The 27,736-nt window shown below is 40.1% G+C and overlaps 1 protein-coding gene across 7 annotated transcripts in view; it reads left to right on the top strand.

Moving 5' to 3' along the window:
- Window positions 1-27,736, top strand: part of LOC122563074 (nuclear transcription factor Y subunit alpha-like) — a 68,044-nt gene that overhangs the window by 23,173 nt on the left and 17,135 nt on the right. For 4 of the 7 annotated variants that reach the window (XM_043716452.1, XM_043716454.1, XM_043716453.1 and 1 more), the window contains exons 2-8: window positions 1,401-1,531; window positions 2,037-2,177; window positions 5,312-5,443; window positions 9,659-9,752; window positions 14,467-14,633; window positions 15,646-15,819; window positions 16,756-16,848. In XM_043716452.1, coding sequence (XP_043572387.1) covers window positions 1,460-1,531; window positions 2,037-2,177; window positions 5,312-5,443; window positions 9,659-9,752; window positions 14,467-14,633; window positions 15,646-15,819; window positions 16,756-16,848 — 873 coding nt within the window. In that variant the 5' untranslated portion in view covers window positions 1,401-1,459. Of the gene's footprint in view, window positions 1-1,400; window positions 1,532-2,036; window positions 2,178-5,311; window positions 5,444-9,658; window positions 9,753-14,466; window positions 14,634-15,645; window positions 15,820-16,755; window positions 16,849-24,931; window positions 24,975-27,736 lie in introns of all 7 variants that reach the window. The other 3 variants (XR_006315479.1, XM_043716456.1, XM_043716455.1) reach the window with 2 other exon arrangements.

Here is a 27,736-nt window from a genome sequence, read left to right as displayed (position 1 = left end):
GTTGTGTCATATGTAGCATGACCTAGACAGCATGTTGATTTGGGCTGATAATTGGTAACCATCATGCATGCTACAGAAGAACCAGGCAATGACTATCCTCAGCAAGAGAGAATCTGACCATCTCCCCATGGAATTCAGTGGCATTGCCATCAAGATCCTGAATGCCACCATTGAAAATAAACTAACCTGGAACAGCCTGATTAAATACATGACTACCAAAGCAGATCTGAGGCTGTAAAATTTGCAAGAACTCACCTCCACTTCACAAAGCCTGGCTACCGTTTACAAGGCACAGGTCAGGAGTGTGATGCAATGGTCACTACTTACCTTTGAGTGTAGTTGCAACAAGATTTAAGCTCAGCACCATCCACGTCAAAGCAACTACCTGATTGGTATCCATCCACCACCTTAAACATTCATTTTCTCCACTACTGATAAAATGGTGCAACCATGTGCTCCATCCACAAGATGCATTGCAACAAGTTGCTGAGAGTCGCTCAATAGCATGGCCACTATCACCTACAAGAGCAAGAGTGGCCTTGTGCAAGCACTGACACCATTTGTAATTTCCCTTCCAAACAATTCACCAATCTGACCTGAAGCTATATTGCTGTTTCATTACTGTCACTGGATCAAAATCCTGGACTTTGCATCTGAACAGTGGTGTGGGTGAACCACCACATCATAGACCTGAAGCAATTAAGAAGACTGCTCACCACCATTTTCTCAAGGGCAATTAGAAATGGGCAATAAATGCTGGCCTGGCCAGTGATGTCCACACCCATTCAAAATATATTTTTAAAGAATAACTCCAATTTAGCAGCCGTAGCCTGACAATGCTGCAAGCATACATGGCTTCTTTGTTATCTGAAAAAGTTTTGAATTGTACTGAGCACTGTAATATAGATGATAAGTAGGCCGAGTGAAGGGAAGCAGACAAAGATTTTCAAGTCAAGCGTACTACTTTGAGGAACTGTTGCTTGCTGGCTGACCTTCAATCGTGACCATTTTTCTATGTTAACTCAATGACTGGAAGGCAAAAAGTAAAGAGATGTAACAATCACAGTACATTACAATACCTTATTTAAATTGAACTTTTGAATTAAGTTTGATCAATCCATTATCAAAATATTTCAAACATCAAGGAGTTTCATAGTATGATCTCCATTGTCAGATTCCTTCAGACAGTTTGTTTGGTTGGGTGCATTTGTGCATATTTGTATTTTGTAATTACGAATTTTAAACCTCATCACACCTGTATCTCGATACCTTGCCTGTCTTACTATGTTTATATTGTTTGGAGTGATGTGTTAATTCCAGAGTATTTGTGCTATGTCTAAAATTATATCAGTGGGTTTGCAAAATGAATTAGAATTTCATGTCTCGTTATTTTTTTTTAGGTTTTGTTCAGTTTTGAACAGTATTCTGCCAAGAATTCTGCAGCACAGTCAAGTTAATAATGGAACAGTACACAGCAAATAACAGCAATTCAACTGAACAGATAGTGGTTCAGGGACAAATTCAACAACAGGTATTAATCAAATGGGTCAAATGCTTTCATTTGTGCACGTGGTTTGCAATTTACACGTATAGATTTACTGCATTGCCAGTCTTTAGGTAGTATGCACAAATTGCCCAGGATAGCTTGCCCTTTTGATGTTTTTCCCTATACTTTCTTAAAATTAACTGCAAGATTGGAAATTCGTTGTATGGACAATAGTGCCAGTTGCACATACTAACCAAAGTTGGGAATTTGGACAGCATTTAGTTTTGGTATATCTTGATTTCAGGACCAATTGTCTTTATGTTCTTCTTGATGATCCAGCCAATTTTCCCTCTGATTGAATACTGAGCACTCCAGAGAGGTTACTTGTTCCTTTCATTCATCAGGAATTAGAATCTTCTGGAGAAAATGCAAAGGAGAAAATATAACTTCAGCTTCTTAATTGTCTGTGTTCTACAAGTATTGAAATTTTGTATTTGTAAGACAATACTAATTCTCTGTATTTAGTTTTTTTTTGTTTTCCCTCTCCTAGAGTCAGCCATTAATGGTCCAAGTTAGTGGTGGTCAGTTAATCACATCCACTGGTCAACCAATCATGGTTCAAGCAGTACCTACAGGACAAGGACAGACAATTATGCAGGTTCCTGTCTCTGGAGGGCAAGGTATACAACAGGTGTGTATATACATTTTTAGGACAAAATCATTGTTTCTTTCTATTCCAGTAATTTAGGGGTTGCATTTCAATTGGACTAATGGACAGAGGACTGTCTATGGATGTTATTTATAAGGTCTTCGAGATAAAGCCTCACATTAGAGACTGTTACATAACATAGAAGCCTCTGGAATTGAGGGCAAGTAATTAGTTGAGAAATTGGTTAAGTGGCAGGCACCAGAAAATAGGAATAATGGGTAGATACTCAAATTGCAGGATGTGACCAGTGATGTCCCACAAGGATGTGTTAGAGCCTCGGTTATTCATCTTATTAACGACTTGGCTAATGGCATAGAAATTTGTATACAAAGGAACCTCGATTATCCAAATATCGGATTACCCAAAGGGGATTTCAAGGTGCCGATAGAAATATTACGTCAGAGAGCTGTTTCAACCGTGATCGTGTTTTCTGTTTACAGGTACAATGATTAAAAACGAGCTCAGCTCACTTAAATGCTGCTGAGAACAGTCCTGGACAGTCTCCAAATGACTGATCTCTCTCTCTCACTCTCTCTTCCCCCCCACACTTTGCCTGGAGTTCTACATAGAGGTGTATCCAAACCCCCCCCCATTCCCAGATAATCTCTCCAACATTGTCCTGTACAGGGCAGAGTGGGAACCTGTCAAAAGGTTGTGTGTGTGCGCGCGTGCGCTATTTGGAGACTTAACCCACAAAGGCAGCAGCAGTCTTACTGTTGGTGCACAGTCCAGCTGCCCCGGAGCGGAAGAGGGGGCAGGTTGAACAGGGTCGGGGGCACGGACAGGGGTTGGATGGTGGGTGGGCGCGGGGGGGTGGTGACAGGGTTGGGGGTGGACGGTGTTGGGGGCTGGCGGGGACCGGGGTCTCGCATGCAGTGTGCTGCTGCCTAGTCTCTTGAACGGGGAGCAGATTCACAGAAACTCCGAGCCCCAGAGGAAATCAATTAACCACGTAATCAATTATCCAAACCAAATACTACCCGGCCATATCATTCAGATAATAGAGGTTCCCCTGTATTCAATTTTGCTAATGACATAAAGTTAGGTGACATTGTAGATGCAGATAAACCTATGAAAGGATACTGATAAACTAAATGAATTGATAAACTAACAAGTGTGAGGTTATCCATTTTGAACTGTAAAAGGATAGATCAAGGCTACTTTCTAGACAATGTGAAGTTAAAGGTAGTGGATGCCCAAAAACACTTGGGTGCATGATGTGTAAAATCTCACAAATTGGTACAGAAAATAATCAAGAAAACTAATGGAATGTTGCCCTGTATTTCTAGAGGACTGGAGTACAAGGATGCAGAAATTGTGCGACAGTTATACAAAATCCTTGTTAGGCTCCAGTTGGTGTACTGTGAGCAAAACTCGGGCATCACATCTTAAGAAGGATGGCCATGGAGAAAGTACATAAATTTACAAGAATAATACCTATACTTGAATTGAGTTATGAGGAGAGATTTATGTAAATTTTAAGCCTACCTTCTCTAGAAGTTAGAAGGTATGGGGTGATCTGATCGAAGTCATCAAGATATTACCAGGAAAAGACAAGGTAGATAAACTATTTCCATAGGTTGGAGATTCTAGAACTTGGAGACATAACTTGATAATGAATGGTGGAATATTCAGGAGAGGAAGGATCTCTACACACAGGGTGGTAGATGATTGGAGCTCTGTTCTACAAACTGCAGTGGATGTCAGCCCAGTTGTTAATTTTATGTCTGATATGGATTATTTTTTGTTAAACAAAGGAGTTAAGGGATATGGGCCAAAGGCTACAGTTAGGGAGTTTGGTCACAGATCAGCCATGATCTAACTCAATAGTAGAACAGGCTCGAGGGGCTGAATGACTCATGTAAATGTGAGAGTCAAGAAGGCGCACCAATACCTCTTCTTCCTCAGGCTGCTAAGGAAATTTGGCATGTCCACAATGATCCTCACCAACTTTTACAGAGCACCACTGAAAGCATACTATCCAGATGCATAACGGCCTGGTATGGCAAAAGCTCTGCCCGTAAAAAAACTACACAAGGTTGTGTGCACAGCCCAGACCATGGCTGAAGCCAAGCTTCCATCTGTGGACTCCATTTACATGGCTCATTGCTGCAGAAAGGCTGCCAACATCATCAAAGACACATCCCACCCTGGTAATGCTCTCCTACAATCTCTTCTGTCAGGCAGAAGATACGGAAGTTTGAACACATGCACAAGCAGGTTCAAGAACAGCTTCTCTGCCATTATTGGACTAATGAATGAACTGTCTAACTTCAAATAATGCTGATCTTGCTAATGTTGATTTTGCCTAGTGCACACCCTGTGCAATGTAACTTGTATGCCTATGGCCAAGTTTGTTTTTTCACCCTGTGACTTGTATATCCTTGCTTACTATGATCTGCCTGTGCTGCTCATAAACAAAGCTTTTCACTATACTTAGGTACACGTGACAATAAATCAAATCACCATCATCATCCTGTTTCTATGCTCAGCTAGCCAAGCCCAGGAATCAAATTTAATAGAAATGGCTTAGTGTCCCCTTTTCTTATTTAGTATAGTACAGTTGGTTTCCACTTCCCCAAAAGTTTAAAATTAGTCCGAGTTTGCCATGATCATTTTCAATACCACCTGCTGGGAAATGTACATCTGAATTTTAGGGCAGTAATGATATTTACAAGTTGAGTAGCTTGAAGCTTCAAAATGTAAGCATGACTTTGAGTGCCCATGCCATATATTGAGAACTTTAGTTTGAAACAGCGTAGTCATCAATGGATTGGCCTTTGAGTTAAGGGAATGAGTGAATCAGGCTGTCTGCAGAAATGATCTCTTTGATGACTGGAATTACCTTGTTCAATTATATTTTTAGCCTTTTTTTTAGAAAATGTCACTAAAAATAATACAAAGCTAAATTCATTCTTCTATCCAATATTAGATTCTGCTCGAAATATTTCCATGAGGAGTATGTCCTGTAGCTTTCTATTTTTAATAAAATTATTTATATAATTTACCAAACGTGAATAATTTACAGGGCTTTCAGTGTGTTCTAATATACAAACATTTAATGCACCTTCCATATAATTTGCAGTTACAAATATGACTTTGTGCATTATTTTCAGATTCAGCTGGTTCAACCAAGTCAGCTCCAGCTTCAAAGTGGGCAAGCTGTTCAGGTCCAGAACCAACCGGGACAGGCACAACAAATCATTATTCAACAGCCGCAAGCAGCTGTGACAGCAGGACAAACACAGGTAAGGCATGGCCTTTTTTTCTTAAACATCATATCCAACAGTTGAGTGTCAGCGTAGATTGTGTGTATAAGTTTGTGTGGTTCTTGAACTTGCATGTTTCAGACTGACAGGCAAGACTGCTACCACTGATCCATGAATTAAATTGGATGACCTTTTGACCTCGAACTAATTTTTTTTGCCTGTGTATGTGATCCATTTTGATTTAATCTTTCATGGGATGTGGGCGTCACTGGGATAAGAACAATATTTGTTACGAATTTCTAATTGCCCTGGAACTGAGTGGTTTGTGACTCTTCAGTGGACAGTCACCGAGTCAACCACATTGAGTCAAAAGTAGTACAGACTAATTAAGAATCGCAGATTTCCTTCCCTAAAGAGCGTGTGTCATCTGCCATGGTGGGATTTGAACCGAAGTCCCAGACTATTAGCCTGGGACTCTGGATTACTTACTTAGACTTTGTCTGACATGGGACCAGAGAAGCTTTGGATAGGAAGGCTCTGCCTCCAGCCCTAGACAATTGCTCCAACCCAAATGGTCTCCCACTCTTTGAAGATTTTCTGTGAATATACCTCTCCAGGTGCCCTTTGGGCCAGCTTCATCTCCTTTTGCCTCATGGTGTCAATTCAACTGTCGTTCTGGCGGGGCATATACTATAATACTATATCCTGCCAGTCTCAGCCATCTTTCTATCTCAGTCTCCTTTAGGTATCTCTGACCAGCCCTGTGCAGAACTACTTCTGTGGTAATGTTGACTCTCCAAATTATGCTCAGCATCTGAGGCAGCACTGTGGCTCAGTGGTTAGCATTGCTGTCTCACATGACCAGGAACCCAGGTTGAATTCCGACCTAAGGCAACTGCCTGTGTGGAGATTGCACATTCTCCCCATGTCTGCATGGATTTGCTCTGGTGAGGTGAATTGGCCATGCTAGGTTGCCCATTGTTCCCAGGATTAGGTGGATTACCTATGGGAAATGCAGTGTTACAGGGATAGCATAAAGGGGTGAGTCTGGGTGGTACGCTCTTCCGAGGGTCATTTTGGACTTAATGGGCTGAATGGCCTGCTTCCAGACTGTAGGGATCTTATGATGTTTTCTACACTGTGTTTGGGGAGCTCTGAATTACTTGTCAATAATTCCTTGTAACTCAACAAATGTGTAACTCCTGCTTAGAAAGAAGCCAAGTTTCTGAAGTACCATTCCTGATTAACGTGAAAGGTGTCTATGGAAATTGGCAACTCACCATTCCATTTTTGCTGTGTTTTCTTAACCTTATACCTCGAATTACAAATCTAGACCTAATATATTGTGCTGTCATATTTTCATATACTAATGAATCATAGGCTTTTGTCTATTCTAAAATCGCGGCTAGTAAATGTTGAAATCGATCATCTTGACAATAACTGACAGCACATCCATTGTATTTTGACAATAGTGTTAGCCATTGAGATTTGACAGTTTTGCATCTGTAATGTTGAATGTTACAATATCAAAGCTGCTTAAATTTCAAGAATATTTCATGACAAAAATAAATATGTAACCACTTTGCAACCTGATTTTTCTTTTCCTTATGTTATCTTAAGGTTTTCATTCTTTTGTTGCTTTTTCTAAACTTTATCCTTATTTTTAATGTATTTTTTCAAAAATAAAAGATTTAATGTTAGTTACCATTTTATCTGAACTTTCCAAGTTCCACAGTTCATTTCAAAAAGTGAAAGTTGACTTTCTTCCTGAAATGTTCCAGCTTGACTGAATTGGTGTCACCCTCACCTCTGACTTAGATAATACAGCCAGACCCTCACCATAAGACAATGAAAACAGAAATTGCTGGAAAACATTAGCAGGTCTTGCTGCCTCTAAGGAGAGAGAAACAGGATTAATGTTTTAGTTTGTGATCTTTCACCAGAATGCTGGTTCTGATGTTCCGCTGCTAAAACATGTACACACAAATTAGGATAACATTTCATGCAGTTTTGAGTTTTGTGATAGTATTTGCAGAAGAGGTTTGAGTTTTTCTAGTATTGGGGTCAATGTCCCTCCCTCAACTGCCACTGCTCAGAATGTTTGTAAGAATATGGTACATTCAAATACCTGCAACATTTGCTGGAATTGAACCCGGGTCTCTGGCGCTGTGAGGCAGTAGTGCTAACCACTGTGCCACCGTGCAATTTGCTTGCATAATTATAATAATTGCATGTCAGGACCAGGCATCTATAGCTGAAACATTTCAGCTATTTCTGAGAATTGTCATACTAATACCTGGCATGGAGGAGTTATCTTATGAGCAAAGCTTGAACAAATTCGGACTCTATGTTCATTGGAACTTAGAAGAATGTCAGTTGATCTCATAAAACCATGTAAGATTCATAAATGCTAGACAAAGGTAAATGCTGAGAGGATGTTTCCCCTCAATGGAGAGTCTAGGACTGGAGGATATAGTCTCAGAATTAAAGAGCACCAATTTAAGACTGAGATGTGAAATCTCTTCTGAGGGTTGAGAATCTTCAGAATTCTTTGCCACAGAAAGCTGAAGGGCAGCATCCTTGTGCACATTTAAGACTGAGGTTGGTAGATAAATTCTTGCCCAGTAGGAGAATCTGGGGCTGTGGGGGGGCAAGGGCAGAAACGTGACATGAGGAATGTCAGGATCAGCCATGACTCTATTGAATGGCAGAGCAGGATCAAGGGGCTGAACAGTCTACTCCTGTTCCTATTTCTTTTGGTTTATAAATTACTTCTTTGAAAGTAACCCCAGAGTCTCTTGCTCAATCAGTTGAGGCATGAAACTCCAAAAATGTATATTGCTTTATTAATAGTAAAGCTAAATTGATCTTTGCAATTTTCAATTCCCAAAATGTTTCAAGTTTATGTTTTAATTAGTAGATGGGTTGCTGCCAAACTAGCAGTTAGTTATCAGAGTTTTTAGAAAATTGTTCCAAGGGGAAGTGGTGGCATAGTGGCAATGTCATTGAACTGGTAATTCAGAAACCCAACTAATGTCTGGGGGACATGGTTCAAATTCTGGCAGATAGTGACATTTTAATTCAATAAAACTTTGAATTACAAACTAGCCTAATGGACTTTTTTCACTGGAGTGTAGTAGGTTGAGCAATGGTCTTTACAGAGGTTTATAAAATCACGAGCATAGATAAGGTGAATAGCAAAGGTTCTTTTTTTCTCTCACTTTTCTCTCTACAGTTCAAAAGTAGGGGGCATATTTTTAAGGTGAGTGGAGAAAGATTTAAAATGAATAAGGGGCAAATTCTTTTTAAGTATAGTGGTTCGTGTGTGGAATGAATGCCAGAGGAAGGGATGGATGCGGGTACAGTTTCAACGTTTAAAAGAAATAGTTTAAGTACATGAATAGGAACAGGTTGGAGGGATATGGGCCAAATGCAGACAGGTGGAATTAGTTTAGTTTGGGAAAATGGTCAGTGTAGTCTAGTTGGACACTGCTGATTTGTTTCAAAAACTCACGTGGATCACTAATGTAGACCAGACCCTAAGGATGCCAGGACGTATGGATCTAGACCTGCAGCAAAGTGGTTATGTTTATTCATTCATGGGTGTGGCCAGAGGGCAGTGACATCAAGATCCCGTGGACAAAACAGCAAAGTCTATTTGGCTTAGATGATCGAACAACAACAACTTATGGTTGAGATAAGTGAATAGCTCATGCGGAGATAGCCTTTAATATTAAATTACACTTCTCAACACTCAGTCTCACCAGTCTTGATGCTGACCATATCAGAAACTTAACCTGACCTTGATGTCAGAAGGAGGAATTCTTTCTGTCAAGTGGAATGCAAAGCCTGAATAGCTGAAACAATTGTTGAGTTATAAATATCAATCTTAACCTAATATTCACATTGAGACTGAAACTGAGCCGTAAGAAATTCTTTTAACTTGGCTGTCAACGTTAAGCTATTATCAGTGGCTATTCAACACAGTGACAACATCTCCAATTGATGTACTTTACTTACCAGTTTGAAAAATTTTATTTGTTCATTAACACCACTACAGGTTAGAGTTTGTAAAGTCATAAATTAAAAGTGTTTGTTACAATAGATTCTCTACACTGTCCATAATCCTCTTAAGGCTCACTTTATATTGTATATGCTGAACTGCATTTTATGATCAATGTATAAATATCTATGTTAAACTTGGAAAATGGCAAAAAATATTTAATTATTTCCATAACTAAATATGGTCAACAGCAAATAGTGCAAGGACAGCAGGTGGCACAGACTGCAGAGGGACAGACAATTGTATACCAACCGGTTAATGCAGATGGCACCGTACTCCAGCAAGGTAACCGGCAAAGTTTTTTTGAATTCATTAAAAAAAAGAACTGCAGATGCTGGAAATCTGAAACAAAAACAGAAATTTCTGGAGAAATTGTAGCAGGCCTAACAGCATCTATGGAGAGTAAGCAAAGTTAATTTCTCCAGCAATTTCTGTTTTTGTTTGACTTCATGTTTTGATATTACTCAGAATATTAACGGCAAATAGTAGTGATTTAATTAGCTAGTGTTCTCTCCCTCACTTTCCTCCTATTGCTATTGAAATTCTGGTGTGTCACTTTGCCACATTTCTATTGTATAACTTCATTATTTGAAGATATACGTCTTCTTTCTCCTACAAATGTGCTGCTAATGTAGTTATATTTTATTTTCTCAACTCACTGTGACAGGGTGACTATCAGTATAGTGCACTTACACCACATACAGGTTCAAAGCTGATTAGGCCCACAAATGCCTGTCCATGGATTAATTGCTTGATCTGTGTTTTGAAAAATAAATATAGTGTATGACTATATATACATAGAGAGAAGAAGATGAGAGTTGATCTTGTCGAAGCATATAAAATTTTGAGGACTGGACACACTGAATATGAGGATGATGTTTCCCCTGTTTGGAGAGTCGTGAACAAGTTGTCAGGTTCTCAGAAAATGATGTAGATCTTTTAGGACCTAGGTGAGGAGACATTTCTTCATTCAGAGTGGGGAACCCATGGAATTCTCTTCCACGTAAGGCTGTAGATGTCAATTCACTGAATAGATGTAAGAAATAAATAAATAAAGTTGTCAAGGGTGTGAGGAGAGCCTCTGTATGAAAGTATGAAATGAAAAACTAGTCATGAACATATTGAATGGCAGAACCAGCTCAATAGGCTGAATAGTCTACTCCAGCTTCTACTTTCTATGTTCTATAACCCTATTTTTGTGTGGGGGGGCTAAAGACATAATTCTAATGAATAAATTGGATTATAATTTGTCTGTTATTCAGCTAGACTGTTAAAGTTGCCTCTTTTCCCAAGTCCAAAACTAAACAGAGACCAGAGTAAAAACAAGGTCTTGGCTTAAAACTTGATGTCTTCTCTGCTGATGCTGAAAATTATTTGAAGATCACAACGATGGAAAAGTATTGCAAAGCAAATATAAATAGTAGACTTTCGATTTAAAAAAACAAATCAAATTTTAAATGGTTTCAGGAAAAGCAACATTGGCTGGTAGTGTTTTTGATGATAGACCATTTAAAAGGAGGTATTAATAAAATTAAAATACATGAATGATAAAATGTTAAATTTGATATTTCCCTGCCTCCTTTAGGGATCACCTTCAAAGTAACAATTTAGTATGTTTATAAGCAGCAAGAAATAAATATATAAAATTACACATCAGGAAGGCAATTTGAGTTTATAGTAAGTCAACTTTTGGAATTAATAACTAAGTTGTTGCTTGGCTGGATTTCCATGATTTTTCACAGTTTTCACTTAAATTCATATAGATTGAATGCAATGGCCAGGTGACAGTTATTTTTCAAATTGGTGCTGTTCAATAAACCATATCTACAGAAGATGCTTAGTCTCACCATGTTCAAATAAGCTAGAGTAGGTTTACTATTAATAGGGATAGAAAATACAGGCTACTAAAGATCTTCTCTAATTTCCGTAAAAATTACAATCATTGGTGCTGCACACCATACTCATGAAAAAGCTATCCTTCATCACCAAAACTATTTGCAAATCAATTTGCTACAAAAGCTGGATATTGATTGAAGAGCTTCTCTCATGTGCTGCTGCTGCTGCACCTAACTGTGCCAGAGATTTCCCTATTGTTGTCTTACCCTGTAGTGATACCCGACTGGCGCAAATGCGACAAAGTTATTCAGGAGGAATATATGTTCAAACAAAGCTTGTCTGATATTATATATTCTTTCTAGAAGTGAGGATGGCACAATGCAATGTCTCTGCAGTGCTGCTAGCATAAAATGTTGATTCAAGACTGGATGTTTTCCTCTATTAGAGTCATACAGCACAGAAGTGTCCTTCAGCCCCGTTGAATCACCGCCTGCCTATTTACATGAATCCTGTTTTCCAGCCTCTCATTTTATGATATCAAGCGCTCATCCATGTATATTCAAAAGTTAAGGTTTCCCATGTCAACTACTTTCTCAAGTATTATTTTCAAGATACCCACCACCCTGTAGGTGTAAAGATTTTAACTCTCATCCCCCGTAAACCTCCTGCCCTTCAACTTAAAACTATGCCCACTCATTATGGACTCTTTGATTAAGGGGAGGAGCTGCTTTCTGTGCACCCTGTCAATGCCTCTCATAGTGTTATACCACTTCTGTCAGGTTCCCCGCCCTCAATTTTCTCTGCTCTAAAGAAAACAGCCCAAGCCTATCCAGCCTTTCATAGATAAAATGCTCCAACTCTGGCACCATCCTGGTGAATCTCCTCTGCACCCCCTCCAGTACAATTACATCATTCCTATTGTATGATGACCAGAACCGCAGACAATGTATCAGCATTGGTCTAATCAAAGTTCTGTACAGCTCCAATTTAATGCACCTTTTCTTATAATCTATGCCTTGATTGATAAAGGCAATTAAGTCCTGTATGCTGCCTTAAATAACCTATTAATCTGTCCTGTCACATTCAGACTTGGGTGAAGAAACACTCTAAGATGCCTCTTTCTGAGCTTCCAGATGTCCTGCCATTCATTGAGTACTCCCTTGTCTTTTTACTTTTCCAAGATATAACACCTCATATTTTCCAAGGTAAAATTGCACCTGCTGCTGACTTACCCATCTGAAGTATCATTGTTATACCATGGATTTTGGCAGAAAGCTCCAGAACAATAAAGCTTGTGAGGTAAAATGGTGAAAGATTAAAAAGTTTGGGTAGGGGGAGAGAAAGAGCTAAAATTGTGTTGCTGGAAAAGCGCAGCAGGTCAGGCAGCATCCAAGGAGCAGGAGAATCGACATTTCGGGCATGAGCCCTTCTACAGCATCTGCAGTCCTCACTTTCTCCTCTGGGGAGAGAAAGTCAGTTTTGTGGTTGGAACCTCCTTGGACCATGCTGCTACATTCATAGGCAGTACTGCAAGGTGTAAGCACCTTATGCAGCATTAGCTACTAGGAGCCACGGCATGTTGGTGTTCCTCCAGCTTCCATTAGAAGGAAATTCAACATATTAATTGAAATTTAAAATCTTTAAGAAAAAGATGAAGTGATTAGCGTGGCATTTACTGCAGAACATTTAAATGTGGGTTATGCATTATTCAGATATGCCATTTTGGTATTGGTTAAATATATCTGAAAAAGAGCTACTAAAACGGCCATGAATCAAGCTTCCTGCAGCAAGCCGTTATTCACTTCCTAATATATATAGATATAAACATGTCGATGAGAAAGCAAAAATCATTCCATAGTAAACGGAACTATTAACTTTCACTTAGTAAGTGCACGGATAAAATATAATGTGTTTATAATGTCTCGCTTTAAATTACAACAAAAATATATTTTGTTTTCTAAGCCTTACCTTAGTATTTCTTTGGGTCATACCACAATACTTTTTTATTCAGCAGTGCAGGCAGTCTTTTCAAAAGTTTCTACTGCACCATTTTTAGCCAATGGTCAGCATGTGTTCAAGGGTACATCCCCTGTCATTCATATTTTTAAAATTTTCCTTTTTCTGGGAAAGTATTTAGTTTCAATTCATTACTTCAGTCCTGTAGTATGATTGAGTTCAGGAGCTTGCTGCATATGTGAACATAAAAGTAAGCCCCCAAAAGAGTGCTGAACTCTCACAATGTAGTAAATATCTCCAAACTACACCATTACAAAACACACATGGCACCCAGGCATAGAGATCTATGGTAGAGAAAAAGGTGGTTCAGCCCATGATGTCTGCAGCAGTCAAAACGACCACCTAATTAATCTGATTTTCCAGCACTTAGCCCATAGCCTTGTAAGCCTTAGTATTGCAAGTGAAATTTAAATACTTTTTAAATGTGACAAGGGTTTCTTCCTCTACTATTCTTACAGACATCGAATTCCAGATTCCCAGCACCCTCTGGACGGAAGTTTTTCCTTCCATCTCTAAACCTTTTGCCCATTGCCTTAAGTCTAAGCTCCCAGTTATTTATTCCTTACATCAAGGGGAAAAGATCCTTCCTGTCAACCTTATCTGTGTCACTCATAATTTTATAATCTCAATCACGCCACCCCTCAATCCCCTCTGCTCTAAGGAAACAATCTCAGTCAGTCCAGTCTTTCTTCATAACTGAAAATCTCCAGCCCAGTAACATCCTGGTCCATCTCCTTTGGACCCTCTCCGGTGCTATGACATCCATCTATAATGTGGATTCCAAGTTCTGAACTAATGCATCATTCACACATGAAAACATATTAGCTAAATATTTGGAAATCTGAACTGTTTAATTGCAATGAACTCTGTTTTGCATTACGTTTAGACTTCTTTTATTTATAAAAAAAAAGGTTGTTCTAGTTTGCATAACATTTGGTATGCTTTTATTGCAGTAATTTAAAGATTAATGCTTTCTTGAAAAGTGAAGGAATTAATCTTGTTCCTTTCATTTTTCTTTTTCCCTCTGTTATCTTGCATCTTTCTGTCAATCACCTTATCTCTATTTTTCACTTTGCCCTCTGTTTGTTTATCTCTTTTCCTGTCTTGTCTTGTCTTACCTTTCTCCTCTTTGTGTTACATGCTAAAGTTGCAGTCCCTGTTACAGGCATGATCACGATTCCTGCTGCCAGTCTTGCTGGGGCTCAAATTGTCCAGACAGGAGCCAGCACAAGTACCACAAATAGCAGCCAGGGCACTGTAACGGTAACGCTACCTGTTGCTGGAAGCATGGTCAATGCAGGCGGCATGGTGATGGTAAGTCTCTAGTTTTGAGCAACTTTGTGAGTGGATTGCAGCTTACACTTATATTTTAAATCACTGGTTATCTCTCTAACATCTGTGATAATGGTATATTGAATTATAAGATCTAACCATTTGACTAGGCAGTATACTCAGCAAAGAAGTTGTGATACCTCAGGTGAAGGCATGAGGGAACCTCAGCTTCGTTGTGTCCTTGCACTGGGTCACAATCTGGTTACAAGCTACCAGTCACACTTGACTAAACATTTTAAGGGATAATTGTGATGTAGAGTGATCTACATTCTAACATTCTGGAATCCCATTAAACCAAGCCATTGTGGAGCATTTTCCCAGAGACAAGGCTGGTTGATACAGGTGCACAATCCTTTTTCTGAAATGCTTGGGACCAGCTGGTCTTCGGAATTCAGAATTTTTTGAATTTCAGAATAAGTGACAGTTTGATGACATTTTTAAAAGACTTACTAGAAGAACACACTCACTAAGGGGCCTTGAAACAGAATTGAGGCCTGCCAGTGCTGGGCGAGCTCCCACCCCCATGTCGCATTTGAATGACACGCATCGAGTGGATGTCGACTTGGGCTAATTGTTTGCACGCCAAGCAACCTTGTTAATGAGAAAAAAACTTCAGCAAAAAAACTTTTGGACTTTAGAGCTTTTTGGAATTCAGGATTTCGGATAAAGGATTGTCTACCTGTACTTTGCTTTGCTTTGTTAGTATAAATTTGTATTTTGCCACTTCATACTGCTCTACTGAAAAGACTCTTGCTATAGCTTTAGATTTGCTGAGGAAATGATACTATATTTCTTAAGTTAATTTCTTTATGTTAACACTTGTTACCAAAGCAGTGTTAAACAATAACTTTGAAGTTTGCTAGTTCATACAGTATACACTAACTTACTAAACCATTAAAGTTTTATTATAGCTTATAAAATTAGTAATCTTTTCTGGAGAATAAGTTAACTTTGTTAATTTTTCCATTGGTTCTTTTTATGCTTTCTTATACAGATGGTACCAGGGACTAGTACAGTTCCAGCGATGCAAAGGATCCCTTTACCTGGTGCAGAGCTACTAGAAGAAGAACCATTATATGTAAACGCCAAACAGTATCACCGAATCTTAAAAAGGCGACAAGCAAGAGCTAAACTTGAGGCAGAAGGTCGGATTCCAAAAGAAAGGAGGGTAAGTGAAATTACATAAAGTAGTTCTCCTTCCTAATATGATTGTGTAGCTTTTTTAGATTTTAACTAAATGTTCTCCTATGGTGGATAAATTATATTCCCATTTTTGAATTCGTGTGTTCTAGTGATAACATTTCAATAACCAGATTTTGGAACATGGGAACGGAAAATGGGAACTTTGATCTAGGGTTAATTTTCTCCACGTATGCCTACATTGTGAATTCGTACCTCAATGCTACTGGAGACTATCTGTCTGTCTATATTTGCTAGAAAAACATTTTCAGCTTTTGATATTTTCATTTATTGGCTGAATGTTAGTTATGTTTTTGAGCAATGAAAATCTCTTCAGCCCTTGAGAATCTGTTTTAATATATGATACTGTTTTAATCTTACATATCCTGACTGCTCAAACAGAAAAGGCCAAAGTTAACTCAGCACTGTATTGTAGGAGACAGAAAAAGAATATTCATTTTGCATTGAGATCAAATCTCATAAAAATGCCATTCACCCCAACTGGTGTATGTTGTAACGTTCGTTCTATATGAGCTCCTCACACACAACATGAATCTCTTATTTGGGAGGAGTCTCTCAATCCAACTATCAAGCAGAATATTTTTAATTAAGTTATGGAACCACATGTACAGACAATACATATAAGTATAATTGATTAAATAGCATATCCTGGAAATAGGAAAAGCAACCAAGGCTACAACTGGGCGAATGCATTTTTACAATCTGTGGAAAGAGATGTTTGTATGAGTAATATGACCATCTTTTAAGAGGGTAATGCTGTTGTGTTTTTCTCTGCCATGGTATGTGAAGATAGCCTGCACAACAGGTAGTCTGACTTCTCTCTGCTGTTAAAATAAGCTATCCTTATTTATTATGATAACGCTTATTTATTTTTGCAACCGTGTATTTTCTTCTCTCTGTAAAGAAATACCTCCATGAGTCACGTCACCGCCATGCAATGCAGCGAAAACGTGGAGAAGGTGGCCGCTTCTTTTCTCCCAAGGAGGGTGATGAGATTGTAAGTTTTGTTTAACTTAATGAAAATGTTACGAAAGAAAGTTTAAACTTGGCAACAAAGGTTATTGAACTTTTAATGATCCACTTAAAAAGATTCAGAAAGCTTCTCTTTACCATGATTTATACATTTGATGCTAATCTAGTCCCATTTGCCAGCCCTTGGCCCATATCCCTCTAAACCCTTCCTATTCATATACTCACCCAGGTGCTTTTTAAACATTGCAATTGTACTAGTCTCTACCACTTCCTCTGACAGCTCATTCCATACACGCACCATCCTCTGCGTGTAAAAGGTTTCACCTTAGGCCCCTTTTATATCTTTCCCTTCTCACCTGAAACCTATGCCCTCTAGTTCTGGACTCCCCCATCAGGGAAAAGACTTTGTCTATTTATCCTATCCAGGAGATCACTCCTCAGCCTTCGGCGCTCCAGGGAAAACAGCCCCAGCCTACTCAGCCTCTCCCTATAGCTCAAATCCACCAACCCTGGCAACATTGGGAAGGCAAGGGGGCTTAGTGGTTAGCACTGCTGCCTCACAGTGCCATGGACCCGGGTTCAATTCCAGCCTCGGGCGACTGTTTGTGTGGAGTTTGCACATTCTCCTCGTGTCTGCATGGGTTTCCTCCGGGTGCTCCGGTTTCCTCCCACAGTCCAAAGATGTGCGAGTCAGGTGAATTGGCCATGATAAATTGCCCGTAGTGTTAGGTGCATTAGTCAGAGGGAAATGGGTCTGAGTGGGTTACTCTTCAGAGGGTCGATGTGGGTTTGTTGGGCCAAAGGGCCTGTTTCCACACTGTAGGGAATCTTAAATCTTAAAAATCTTTTCTGAACCCTTTCAAGTTTCACAACATCCTTCCTTTGGATAGTAAGGAGAAAAAATTGCACGCAATATTCCAAAAGAGGCCTACTCAACGGCCTGTACAGCTGCTACATGACCTCCTAACTCCTATACTCAATACTTGGACCAAAAGAGGAAAGCATACCCAAACGCCTTCTTCAATATTCTATCTACTTGCGACTCTACTTTCAAGGAGCTATGAACTTGCACTCCAAGGTCTCTTTGTTCAGCAACACTCCCAAGGACCTTACCATTGGCTGTACAAGTCCTGCTAAGATTTGCTTTCCCAAAATGCAGCACCTCGCATTTATCTAAATTAAACTCCATCTGCCACTCCTCAGCCCATTGGCCCATTTGATCAAGATCCTATTGTAATCTGAGGTAACCTTCTTCACTGTCCACTGCATTTCCAATTTTTGATGTAATCTGCAGACTTACTAACTGTACCTCCTATGTTCACATCCAAATCATTTATATAAATTACGAAAAGTAGTAGACCCAGCACCGATCCTTGTGACACTCCACTGGTCACAGGCCTCCAGTCTGAAAAACAGCCCTCCGCCACCACCATCTGCCTTCTACTTTTCAGTCAGTTCTGTATTCAAATGGCTAGTTCTCTCTTTGTGGGCGGCACGGTGGCACAGTGGTTAGCACTGCTGCCTCACAGCGCCTGAGACCCGGGTTCAATTCCCGCCTCAGGCGACTGACTGTGTGGAGTTTGCACGTTCTCCCCGTGTCTGCGTGGGTTTCCTCCGGGTGCTCCGGTTTCCTCCCACAGTCCAAAAGATGTGCAGGGTCAGGTGAATTGGCCATGCTAAATTGCCCGTAGTGTTAGGTAAGGGGTAAATGTAGGAGTATGGGTGGGTTTCGCTTCGGCGGGTCGGTGTGGACTTGTTGGGCCGAAGGGCCTGTTTCTACACTGTAATGTAATCTAATCTAATCTCTGTATTCCATGAGATCTAACCTTGCTAACCAGTCTCGCATGGGGAACCTTGTCGACCGCCTTACTGAAATCCATATAGATCATGTCCACCTCTCTGCCCTCATCAATCCTCTTTTGTTAATTTTTCAAAAAACTCAATCAAGTTTGTGAGACATTATTTCCCATGCAGAAAGCCATGTTGACTATCCCATATCAGTTCTTAGCTTTCCAAATACGTGTAAATCCTGTCCCCCAGGATTCCCTCCAACAACTTGCCCACCACCAACGTCAGGCTCAATGGTCTATAGTTCCCTGGCTGCCCTTGCCACCTTTCTTAAATAATAGTACCACGTTAACCAACCTCCAGTCTTCTGGCACATTACCTGTGACTATCAATGGTACATATATCTCAGCAAGAGGCCCAGCAATCACTTCCCTAGCTTTCCACAGAGCGCTAGGGTATACCTGATCAGGTCCGGGGGATTTATCCACCTTTGTGTTTTGAGACATCCAGCACTTCATCCTCTGTAATATAGACATTTTTCAAGATGTCACCATCTATTTCCCCACATTCTAAATCTTCCATGTCCTTCTCCATAGTAAACACTGATGCAAAATACTCGTTTAGTATCTTCCCCCATCTCCTGCGGCTCGACGCAAAGGCTGTCTTGTTGATCTTTTGAGGGGCACTATTCGTCCCTCATTAACCTTTTGTCCTTAATGTATTTGTAAAAACCCTTTGGATTCTCCTTAACCCTATTTGCCAAAGCTATCTCATGTCCCCTTTTTGCCCTCCTGATTTCTCTCTTAAGTATACTCCTACTTTCTTTATACTCTTCTAAGGATTCACTCGATCGCTCCTGTCTATACCTGACATATTAAGAAAGAGTGTACATGCTATGAGATTTACAGTAGTTGCTGCAGTTTCTAAATTATAAATCAAACTCAATGACTTTGCAAAGCTTTCCAGATGACGAGGTTGTGTGTTTTCTTTAAAACCTCCTTTACGTCCTTTTTCACAAAACCCTAAACCAACCAGTACAGAAATAAACTTTTATTTGGGATATTTAAACTGTATTCATTGATAATGGGCCATATTTCATTTTGTAATTTGAATCATTGCTACACAAGATGAATTGAAGCATTTAGCTGTTTACAGTAAGGGACAGTATGGATTGATATAATGAAGACTACCTTGCAACAGTCACAATCTGTGCAACATTTCATAACGTGCATTATCATTTAGAGAGCTATTTCTGTTGTACCTCAACTGTTTTTGGCATGTCTTTTTTTGTAATTAATAGATTCTGGATAAATCAGTAACAGATCATTTCACTCAGTAATCATATCACAGTCATTGTAAAAATAATCAATCATTAATTGCTAAAAGCAGCATACTATATTGTAAACATGTTCAGGCATCAAATTATTCAGTGAAATATTTAAAATATCTGTATTTTACAGATGTAGTCTCATTATCTAAATTCTGCCAAAAATTACAATATTAAAAAGAACTCACTGCCCTTGTCATTCCTTTGATTTTCTGTCAGTTGTGGTTATTTTCTAAAAACATTGAATGAAGATATTTCAGGGGTTGTAGGAGTTGCTGGTTTGAAGGCATTGTTAATCCCACCACTAAAATGCTTAATTCAAAGTAAATCCTGAATTACCATAGAATAATTATGTCAGTTATGTTCGTGGGCAATGAAAATCTCACTCAAAGTTAATACAGGAAGTTGTCAAACCAGAAGCAGCACATTGGTACACAATAAGGAAGGAATTGCCCTGAGAGTCATCAACATTGACTCTAGACTCTGTGAAGTCCCATATCATGAGGTCAAATGTGGACAAAGAAACTTGCAGCTCCTTCCCATGTACCTCATCTTTCTTCCTTCTCTCCTGCCACCATCCAGACTCAGCTAATGAATCAGTCATCCTCCAAACTGAACAGTACTTGAAAAGTTAATCTAATGGTGACCATGTAACCATTCACAATAGTCGTAAAAGCTCATCTGCTCTTTGGGGAGGGAAATCTAGTAACCCTACCCTCTTTAGCCTATGTGTGAATCCACACCCACAGCAATGCAGAACGTTCTCTGGGTGGGGGACTTAGCACAGAATCTCTGGAGTGCAGTTTGGTCCATTAAGTCCTTGCTGATCCTCTTAAGAGCATCCCACACAGACCCAGCCCTTTATTGTATCCCATAACCCCACATTTCCCATGGCTAGTCCACCTAGCCTACACATCCCTGAATACTACAGACAGTTTCATCATGGCCAATCCACCTAACCTGCACAATCTTCAAACTGGGATGAAACCCATGAAGATGCAGGGAGAACATGCAAGCTCCACACAGTCAGACAAGGCTGGAATTCAGCCCAGGTGTCTGGTGCTGTGAGGATGTCTACACGCATCTGTCTGGTACAGATGCATGTGTCTGTGACAGAATCAGTAGGAGTGATCACCTCACAGTCCTTGTGATGTTGAAGATCAGTCTTCATATTGAGGATGCCCTCTATTACATTGTGTGTCACTAAGATCAAGTGAGATTGACTGGCTGAAAATAGATATCTGGGTATCCATGGGGTGTTAGAGCCATCAGCAGAATTGTACTCGCAACACAATCTGCAACCTCATGGTAAGCATATCCCCATTCTTACCATTACCATCAAGGAGATTAACCCTGGCTCAACAAAGAGTGCAGAAGGGCAAGCCAAAAGCAACAGCAGGCACTCTGAAATGTGTCAACTTGGCAGAGTTACTGAACAGGCTACTTGCATGCTCAACAGCATAACCAGCAAGTGATAAATAGTGCTAAGCTTTCCACAACAAATGCATCAGAATCAAAGACCTGCCACATCCATTTGTGAATAATGGTGGACATTTAACAACTGGGAGAAAGTGAGGACTGCAGATGCTGGAGATCAGAGTCAAAAAGTGTGCTGGAAAAGCACAGTCAGGCAGCATCTGAGGAGCAGGAGAGTCGTCATTTCGAGTATAAGCTCTTTTTCAGGAATGTGTCTGATGAAGAGCTTATACTCAAATCATCAACTCTCCCTCTTCTCGGATGTTGCCTGACTGTCTGTGCTTTTCCAGCACCACACTTTTTGACATTTAACCACTAACTGGAGAGGAAGCTGCACAAATAGCCCCAACCTCAATAATGGGGAAGCCCAACATATATGTTTAAATGATGAGGCTGGCACATTTTGCAACAACATTCAGCCAGAAGTGTCAAATGGATGATCCATGTCTGCCTCCTCCAGAAATGCCCAGCAGCACAGATGCCAGCCTTCAGCCAATTCAGTTCGGCCCAAGTGAAATAAAGAAGTGGCTGAAGCACTGAATACTGTGAAGGCTCCGGACCCTGACATCATTCCAGCAATAGTACGGAACATGTGCTCCAGAAGTTGCCACACCCCTAGCCAAGCTGTTCCAGTACAGCTACAACACGGATATCTACCCAGCAATATGGAAAAATATCCAGGTTATGTCCTGTACACAAAAAGCAGGACAAATCCTATCCAACTAATTAATGCCACGTCAGTCTGTTTTCTCGTCATCAGTAAAATGGTGGAAAGTGTTATCTACAGAACTATTAACAGCACTTCCTCAGCAGTAATCTGCATACTGACACTCTGCTTGGGTTCCACCAGTGTTAAAAAGCTCCTGACTTCATTATAGCTTGATTCATACATATCCAAAAGAGCTCAATTCCTGAGGTAAGGTGGCATCAAGGCTGGTTTTGACAGTGTGGCATCAAGGAACCCCATCAAAACTAGAGTCAATGAGATTTTGGGACGGGGCAGAGAAATCCCTTTGCTGGTTGGAGTCGTATCTAGCACAAAGAAAGATGGTTGAGGTTGTTGGAGGTCAGTTGTCTTGGCTCCAAGACATCTCTGCAAGTGTTCCTCCAGCTAGTACCCTAGGCCCAACCATCTTCAGCTGCTTTATCTGTGACAATCCTCCATTGTAATGTCAAAAGCAGGGGAGTTCACTGATTCCACAATGGTTCAGCACTATTTTGTAACTTCTCAATGCAGCAAGACTTGGACAGTATCCAGGTTTGGGCTGACATGTGGCAAGTAACATTTGTACCACATACATACCAGTCACTGACCATCTCCAACAAGAGAGAATCTAACCATTGTCCCATGACATTTAGTGGCATTTCCATCACTGAAATCTGAACTAACAATTTCTGTTGACCAGAAATTGATTTGTTCTAGCCACATAAATGCTGCGGCTACAATAACAATTCAGAGGCTAGGTATCTCTCCAAGTAACTGACCTCCCAACTCCTCAAAATCTGTCTACTATCTACAAGATACAAATCTGGAGTATGATGGAATATTCCCCAATTGCTGGACGAATGCAGCTTCAACAACAGTCAAACTTGACTCCATCCAGTGCAACGTAGCCTGCTTGATTGTGCACAACGCAAACATTCACTCTCTTCAGTACTGACACTCAGTAGCATGAATGAGTACCATCTACTTGGTATACTGTAGAAATTCACAAAGGCTCCTCAGCACATTCCAAACCCACAGCCAGTACCATTTAGAAGAACAAAGGCAGCAGATACATGAGAACGTCGCCATTTGCAAATTTCCCTCCATGCCACTCATCATCCTGACTTAGAAATAAATCCTGCCATTTCTCAGTGTCACTGAGCCAAACTCCTGGAATTTCTTCCCCATTAGCAATGTGAGTCACTGAGTCATAGAGATGTACAGCACGGAAACAAACCCTTCGATCCAACTCGTCCATGCCAACCAGATATCCTAAATTAATTTAGTCCAATTTGTCAGCATTTGGGCCATATCCCTCTAAACTCTTCCTATTCATGTACACAACCAGATGCTTTTAAAGGTTGTAATTGTCCCACCTTCCACTACTTCCTCTGGCAGCTCATTTCCCTCTGTGTGAAAAAAGTAGCCCCTTAGGTCTCTTTTAAATATTTCCTTTCTCACCTTAAACCTATGCCCTCTAGGTTTGGACTCCTCTACCCTGGAAAAAAGATTTTGGCTATTCGCCCTATCCGTGCCCCAATTGATTTTATAAACCACCATAAAGTCACCCCTCAGCCTCTGACACTCCAGGGAAATAGCCCTCTCTCTATAGCTTAAACACTCCAACCCCAGCAACATTCTTGTAAATCTTTTCTGCATCCCCTCAAGTTTAACAACATCCTTCCTAAAGCAGGGAGACCAGAATTTAACACAGTATTCCAAAAGTGGCCTAATCAATATCCTGTACATCTGCCACATGACACCCCAACTCCTATACTCATTGCACTGACCGATTAAAGGCAAGTGCCCCAAATGTCACCTTCACTACCCTGTGGTAAAAACAAGGACTACAAATGCTGGAAACCAGAGTCTAGATTAGAGTGGTGCTGCAAAAGCACAGCAGGTCAGGCAGCACCTGACGAGCTGGAAAATCGACGTTTCGGGCAAAAGCCCTTCATCAGGAATAGAGGACCTTCACTACCCTGTCAACCTGCAACCCCATCTTTAAGGAACTTTCAGCTTACATCCCAATATCTTTGTTCAGCAACACTCCCCAGGACCCCACCTTTAGGTGTCCTGATTTGCCTTACCAAACTGCAATATCTCATATTTGTCTAAATTAAACTCCATCTGCCACTCCTCGGTCCAACCTGTCTATACAAGTCTACCTACACCAGGTTGACTGCACTGATTCACAAGGCAGTTCACCACCTTCTCAAGTGCAACTAGGGGTTGCTGATACACACATCCTGTGAAAGAATTTTTAAGACATCTATAAATAGGTATGTCCTAGGATTAATTTATTTCAGGGGTTAGCAGATACTTGCAAATACCATGCTTGCTCCACAGTCAGAAAGTTAGTATTTTTCTTAAGTATAACCTATGTGATATCTGGTGTGTGACTGATACAGTTCAAAAATGTTCAAGGCATGGACCCAAATATACTATCAAACAGGTTTTAAAGTCAGCCATAACTATCTGTGATGGTATTTTTATGTGTTACAATGTTGACTTATTGTATAAAATTATCCAGATCTGCTTTGAAAAGTTGTGAAGAGTTAGGGTCTGTGACTCTGGTGGTCAATATCTCAATATACCATCTCTATTCTCCCTGACTTTGGCCTTGATATAAAAAGAAAAGAAGTTGCACGTGCTGTCAACCTGAAATAAAAACTAACAATACTGGAAATATACAGCAGGTCCATCAGCATCTGAAGTAAATATAGGTTAACATTTTGGATAGCATCCCATCATCAGAATTTAGTTATTTTAAGCAATTAAACTTTTTGATACTTTTTTCTTTTTATAAAGGTCATCTCAGTCAGGCTGTGAAAAGGCGTAAGACAGAGAAAAGGTGAGTAAAACAGCTCATAAATAGAAGGGAGTTCAGTGGCAAATTAATTTTAAAAAGCGTTCGGAAATCAGTAGAGACTGCCCCATATCTGAAGCCAGAATTTAATGTAATGGATTGTAATTGATTGGAATGTTGTTAAGGTGAAAAACACAAAGTTCAATGTATCGGAGTGTTGTGGCTCCATTTTCTGAAGTGGCATTTGAAACCACAGCTTTGATTCGGGGAAAGTCAGATTACGTAGTAAAACATGTTGGCAGTGTGGAGCAGAGAAGTTACTCAATCTGCACTTGGTCTCCCTAATGCAGAGGAGATAGAAAATTTTAATATTTAAAATATGGCATGCTAGATTTTACAAACCTCATCGAAACCACTGTCTACTGTAGGATGAGTGTTTAGATAGCAACACCGCCAAATAAAGATGTTTATGGATGTTGCATCATGTAAGGTTGGCTCAGAAAGAAAAGAAAGACTTGCATTCATAAACATTTACAACACCTTTTGCAACCTTGCAAAGTGCCAAAGCAGTTTAGAACAGTAAAGTACCTTTTGAAGTGCAGTCATTGTTGTAATGCTATTAATACAGCAACCATTTTGCACGCAACAAGTACCCACAAGCAGTAATGTGATAATGAGCAGGTAAACTTTTTATAATTGAAGGAAAAGTATTAGCTAGTATATCTAGGATAAGTCTTCAGTTCCTCTTTTGAATAGTGTTATGGGATCTCCTGTATCCACTTGAAAGAGAAATTAGGCCTTAGTTTCATGTCTTATCTAAAAGGTAGCTGCTACAAGCAACATTCCCTCAGTAATATGCTGACAGGTTAGCCTACACTTTGAGCTACATTTTCTGATTCAAAGGTGAGAGTGCTCCCCACTGAGCCACAGTATACATTTCAAAATTGAAGTTTCTTGAGAGGAGCTCATTAAGCAAGGATGTTATAAAAGTGAATGCATAATAGAGGGAAATCTATACTCTGTTTACATTGTGGTTGGTGGAAAATAATCTAGCAAACATGTCTGTGAACAGAAATGGACATGAGGTCAAGTGAGAGCTTGTCACGGTCATCATTTGGGACTGGAAGATAGTAACACACGTGATAGTTATTGATCAACTTAACAACTGCAGCAAAGGAACCCTTGGCAAAGGACCAGGACCTTTGCCAAGCATAGAAGAAAACAGAACAAAAATTAGTGTTATTCTTAAACAAGAATACAACTATTAATGGGAAAGCATAGAATAGCACAGAAAGAAGGTGCTTGGCCCATGAAGTTTGTGCCGCTGGATTCATGGAAAGTGTTGAATTAACAGATTCAAGGGTTGAAATTGTGATGGAACTTAATAGAAGTTATAGAACTGAGCTATTGCTGAAAATGAGACCTGCAGTTAGTGAATTTGTAGAGCTCAAGAGTGAGGCCATGAAGCTGGAACAACATAATTGTTGATGTAATAAGAGTCAGAATAGGACTAGAACAAGTACATGTTCCACATATACAGAAAGGAATTCAAAATTGGGACTGTCTGGTATTCCATAGTTAGTCACATTGATTTAAAAAAAATTGCTGGGGAAGGCAATTATGATGCAATTAGGCAAGATTTAGGATGCATAGAATGGGGAAGGAAACTGCAGGGGATGGGCACAATTGAAATATGGAGCTTATTCAAGAAACAGCTGCTGCGTGTCCTTGATAAGTATGTACCTGTCAGGCAGGGAGGAAGTTGTCAAGTGAGGGAGCAATGGTTTACTAAAGAAGTTGAATCTCTTCTCAAGAGGAATAAGAAGGCTTATGTTAGGATGAGACATGAAGGCTCAGTTAGCGAGTTACAAGTTAGCCAGGAATGACCTAAAGAACTAAGAAGAGCCAGGAGGGGACATGAGAAGTCATCGGCAGATAGGATCAAGGAAATCCCTAAAGCTTTCTATAGGTAGATCAGGAATGAAAAAATGACTAGGGTCAATCAAAGATAGTAGTGGGAAGTTGTGTGTGGAGTCTGAGGAGATAGGGGAAGCGCTAAGTGAATATTCATCGTCAGTATTCCTACTAGAAAATGACAATGTTGTTGAGAATACTGAGATGCAGGCTACTAGACTAGATGGGATTGAGGTTCATGAGGAGGTGTTTAGCAATTCTGGAAAGTGTGAAAATAGATAAGCCCCCTGGGCTGATAGGATTTATCCTAGGATTCTCTGGGAAGCCAGGGAGAAGATTACAGAGCCTTTGGCTTTGATCTTTCTGTTGTCATTGTCTACAGGAATAGTGCCGGAAGACTGGCTGATAGCAAATGCTGTCCTCTTGTTCAAGAAGGGGAGTAGAGACAAGCCTTGGTAACAAGTTCTGAGAAAATTTGTTGCTCAGGTTGAGGTTCTGGATATAAGGTTGTTCACTGAGCTGGAAAGTTCATTTTCAGACGTTTCATCACCATACTAGTTAACATCATCAGTGAGCCTCCGATGAAGCACTGGTGTGAGTGACTTGCTTTCTATTTGTGTTTAGGTTTCCTTGGGTTGGTGATGTCATTTCCTGTGGTGATGTCAGTTCCTATTCTTTTTCTCAGAAGGTGGTAAATGGGGTCCAAGTAGCTGTGTTTGTTGATAGAGTTTCGGTTGGAATGCCATGCTTCTAGGAATTCTTGGTACGTGTCTCTGTTTGGTTTGTCCTCTGATGGATGCGTTGTCCCAGTCAAAGTGGTGTCCTTCATCTGTATGTAATGATACTAGTGAGAGTGGGTCATGTCTTTTTGTGGCTAGTTGATGTTCATGTAT

The sequence above is a fragment of the Chiloscyllium plagiosum genome, chromosome 26 (genome assembly GCF_004010195.1).
Source record: "Chiloscyllium plagiosum isolate BGI_BamShark_2017 chromosome 26, ASM401019v2, whole genome shotgun sequence".
Classification (NCBI taxonomy): domain Eukaryota; kingdom Metazoa; phylum Chordata; class Chondrichthyes; order Orectolobiformes; family Hemiscylliidae; genus Chiloscyllium; species Chiloscyllium plagiosum.
The sequence above is the reverse complement of the archived record's forward strand: the minus strand, read 5'-3'. Positions and strand labels throughout refer to the sequence as shown.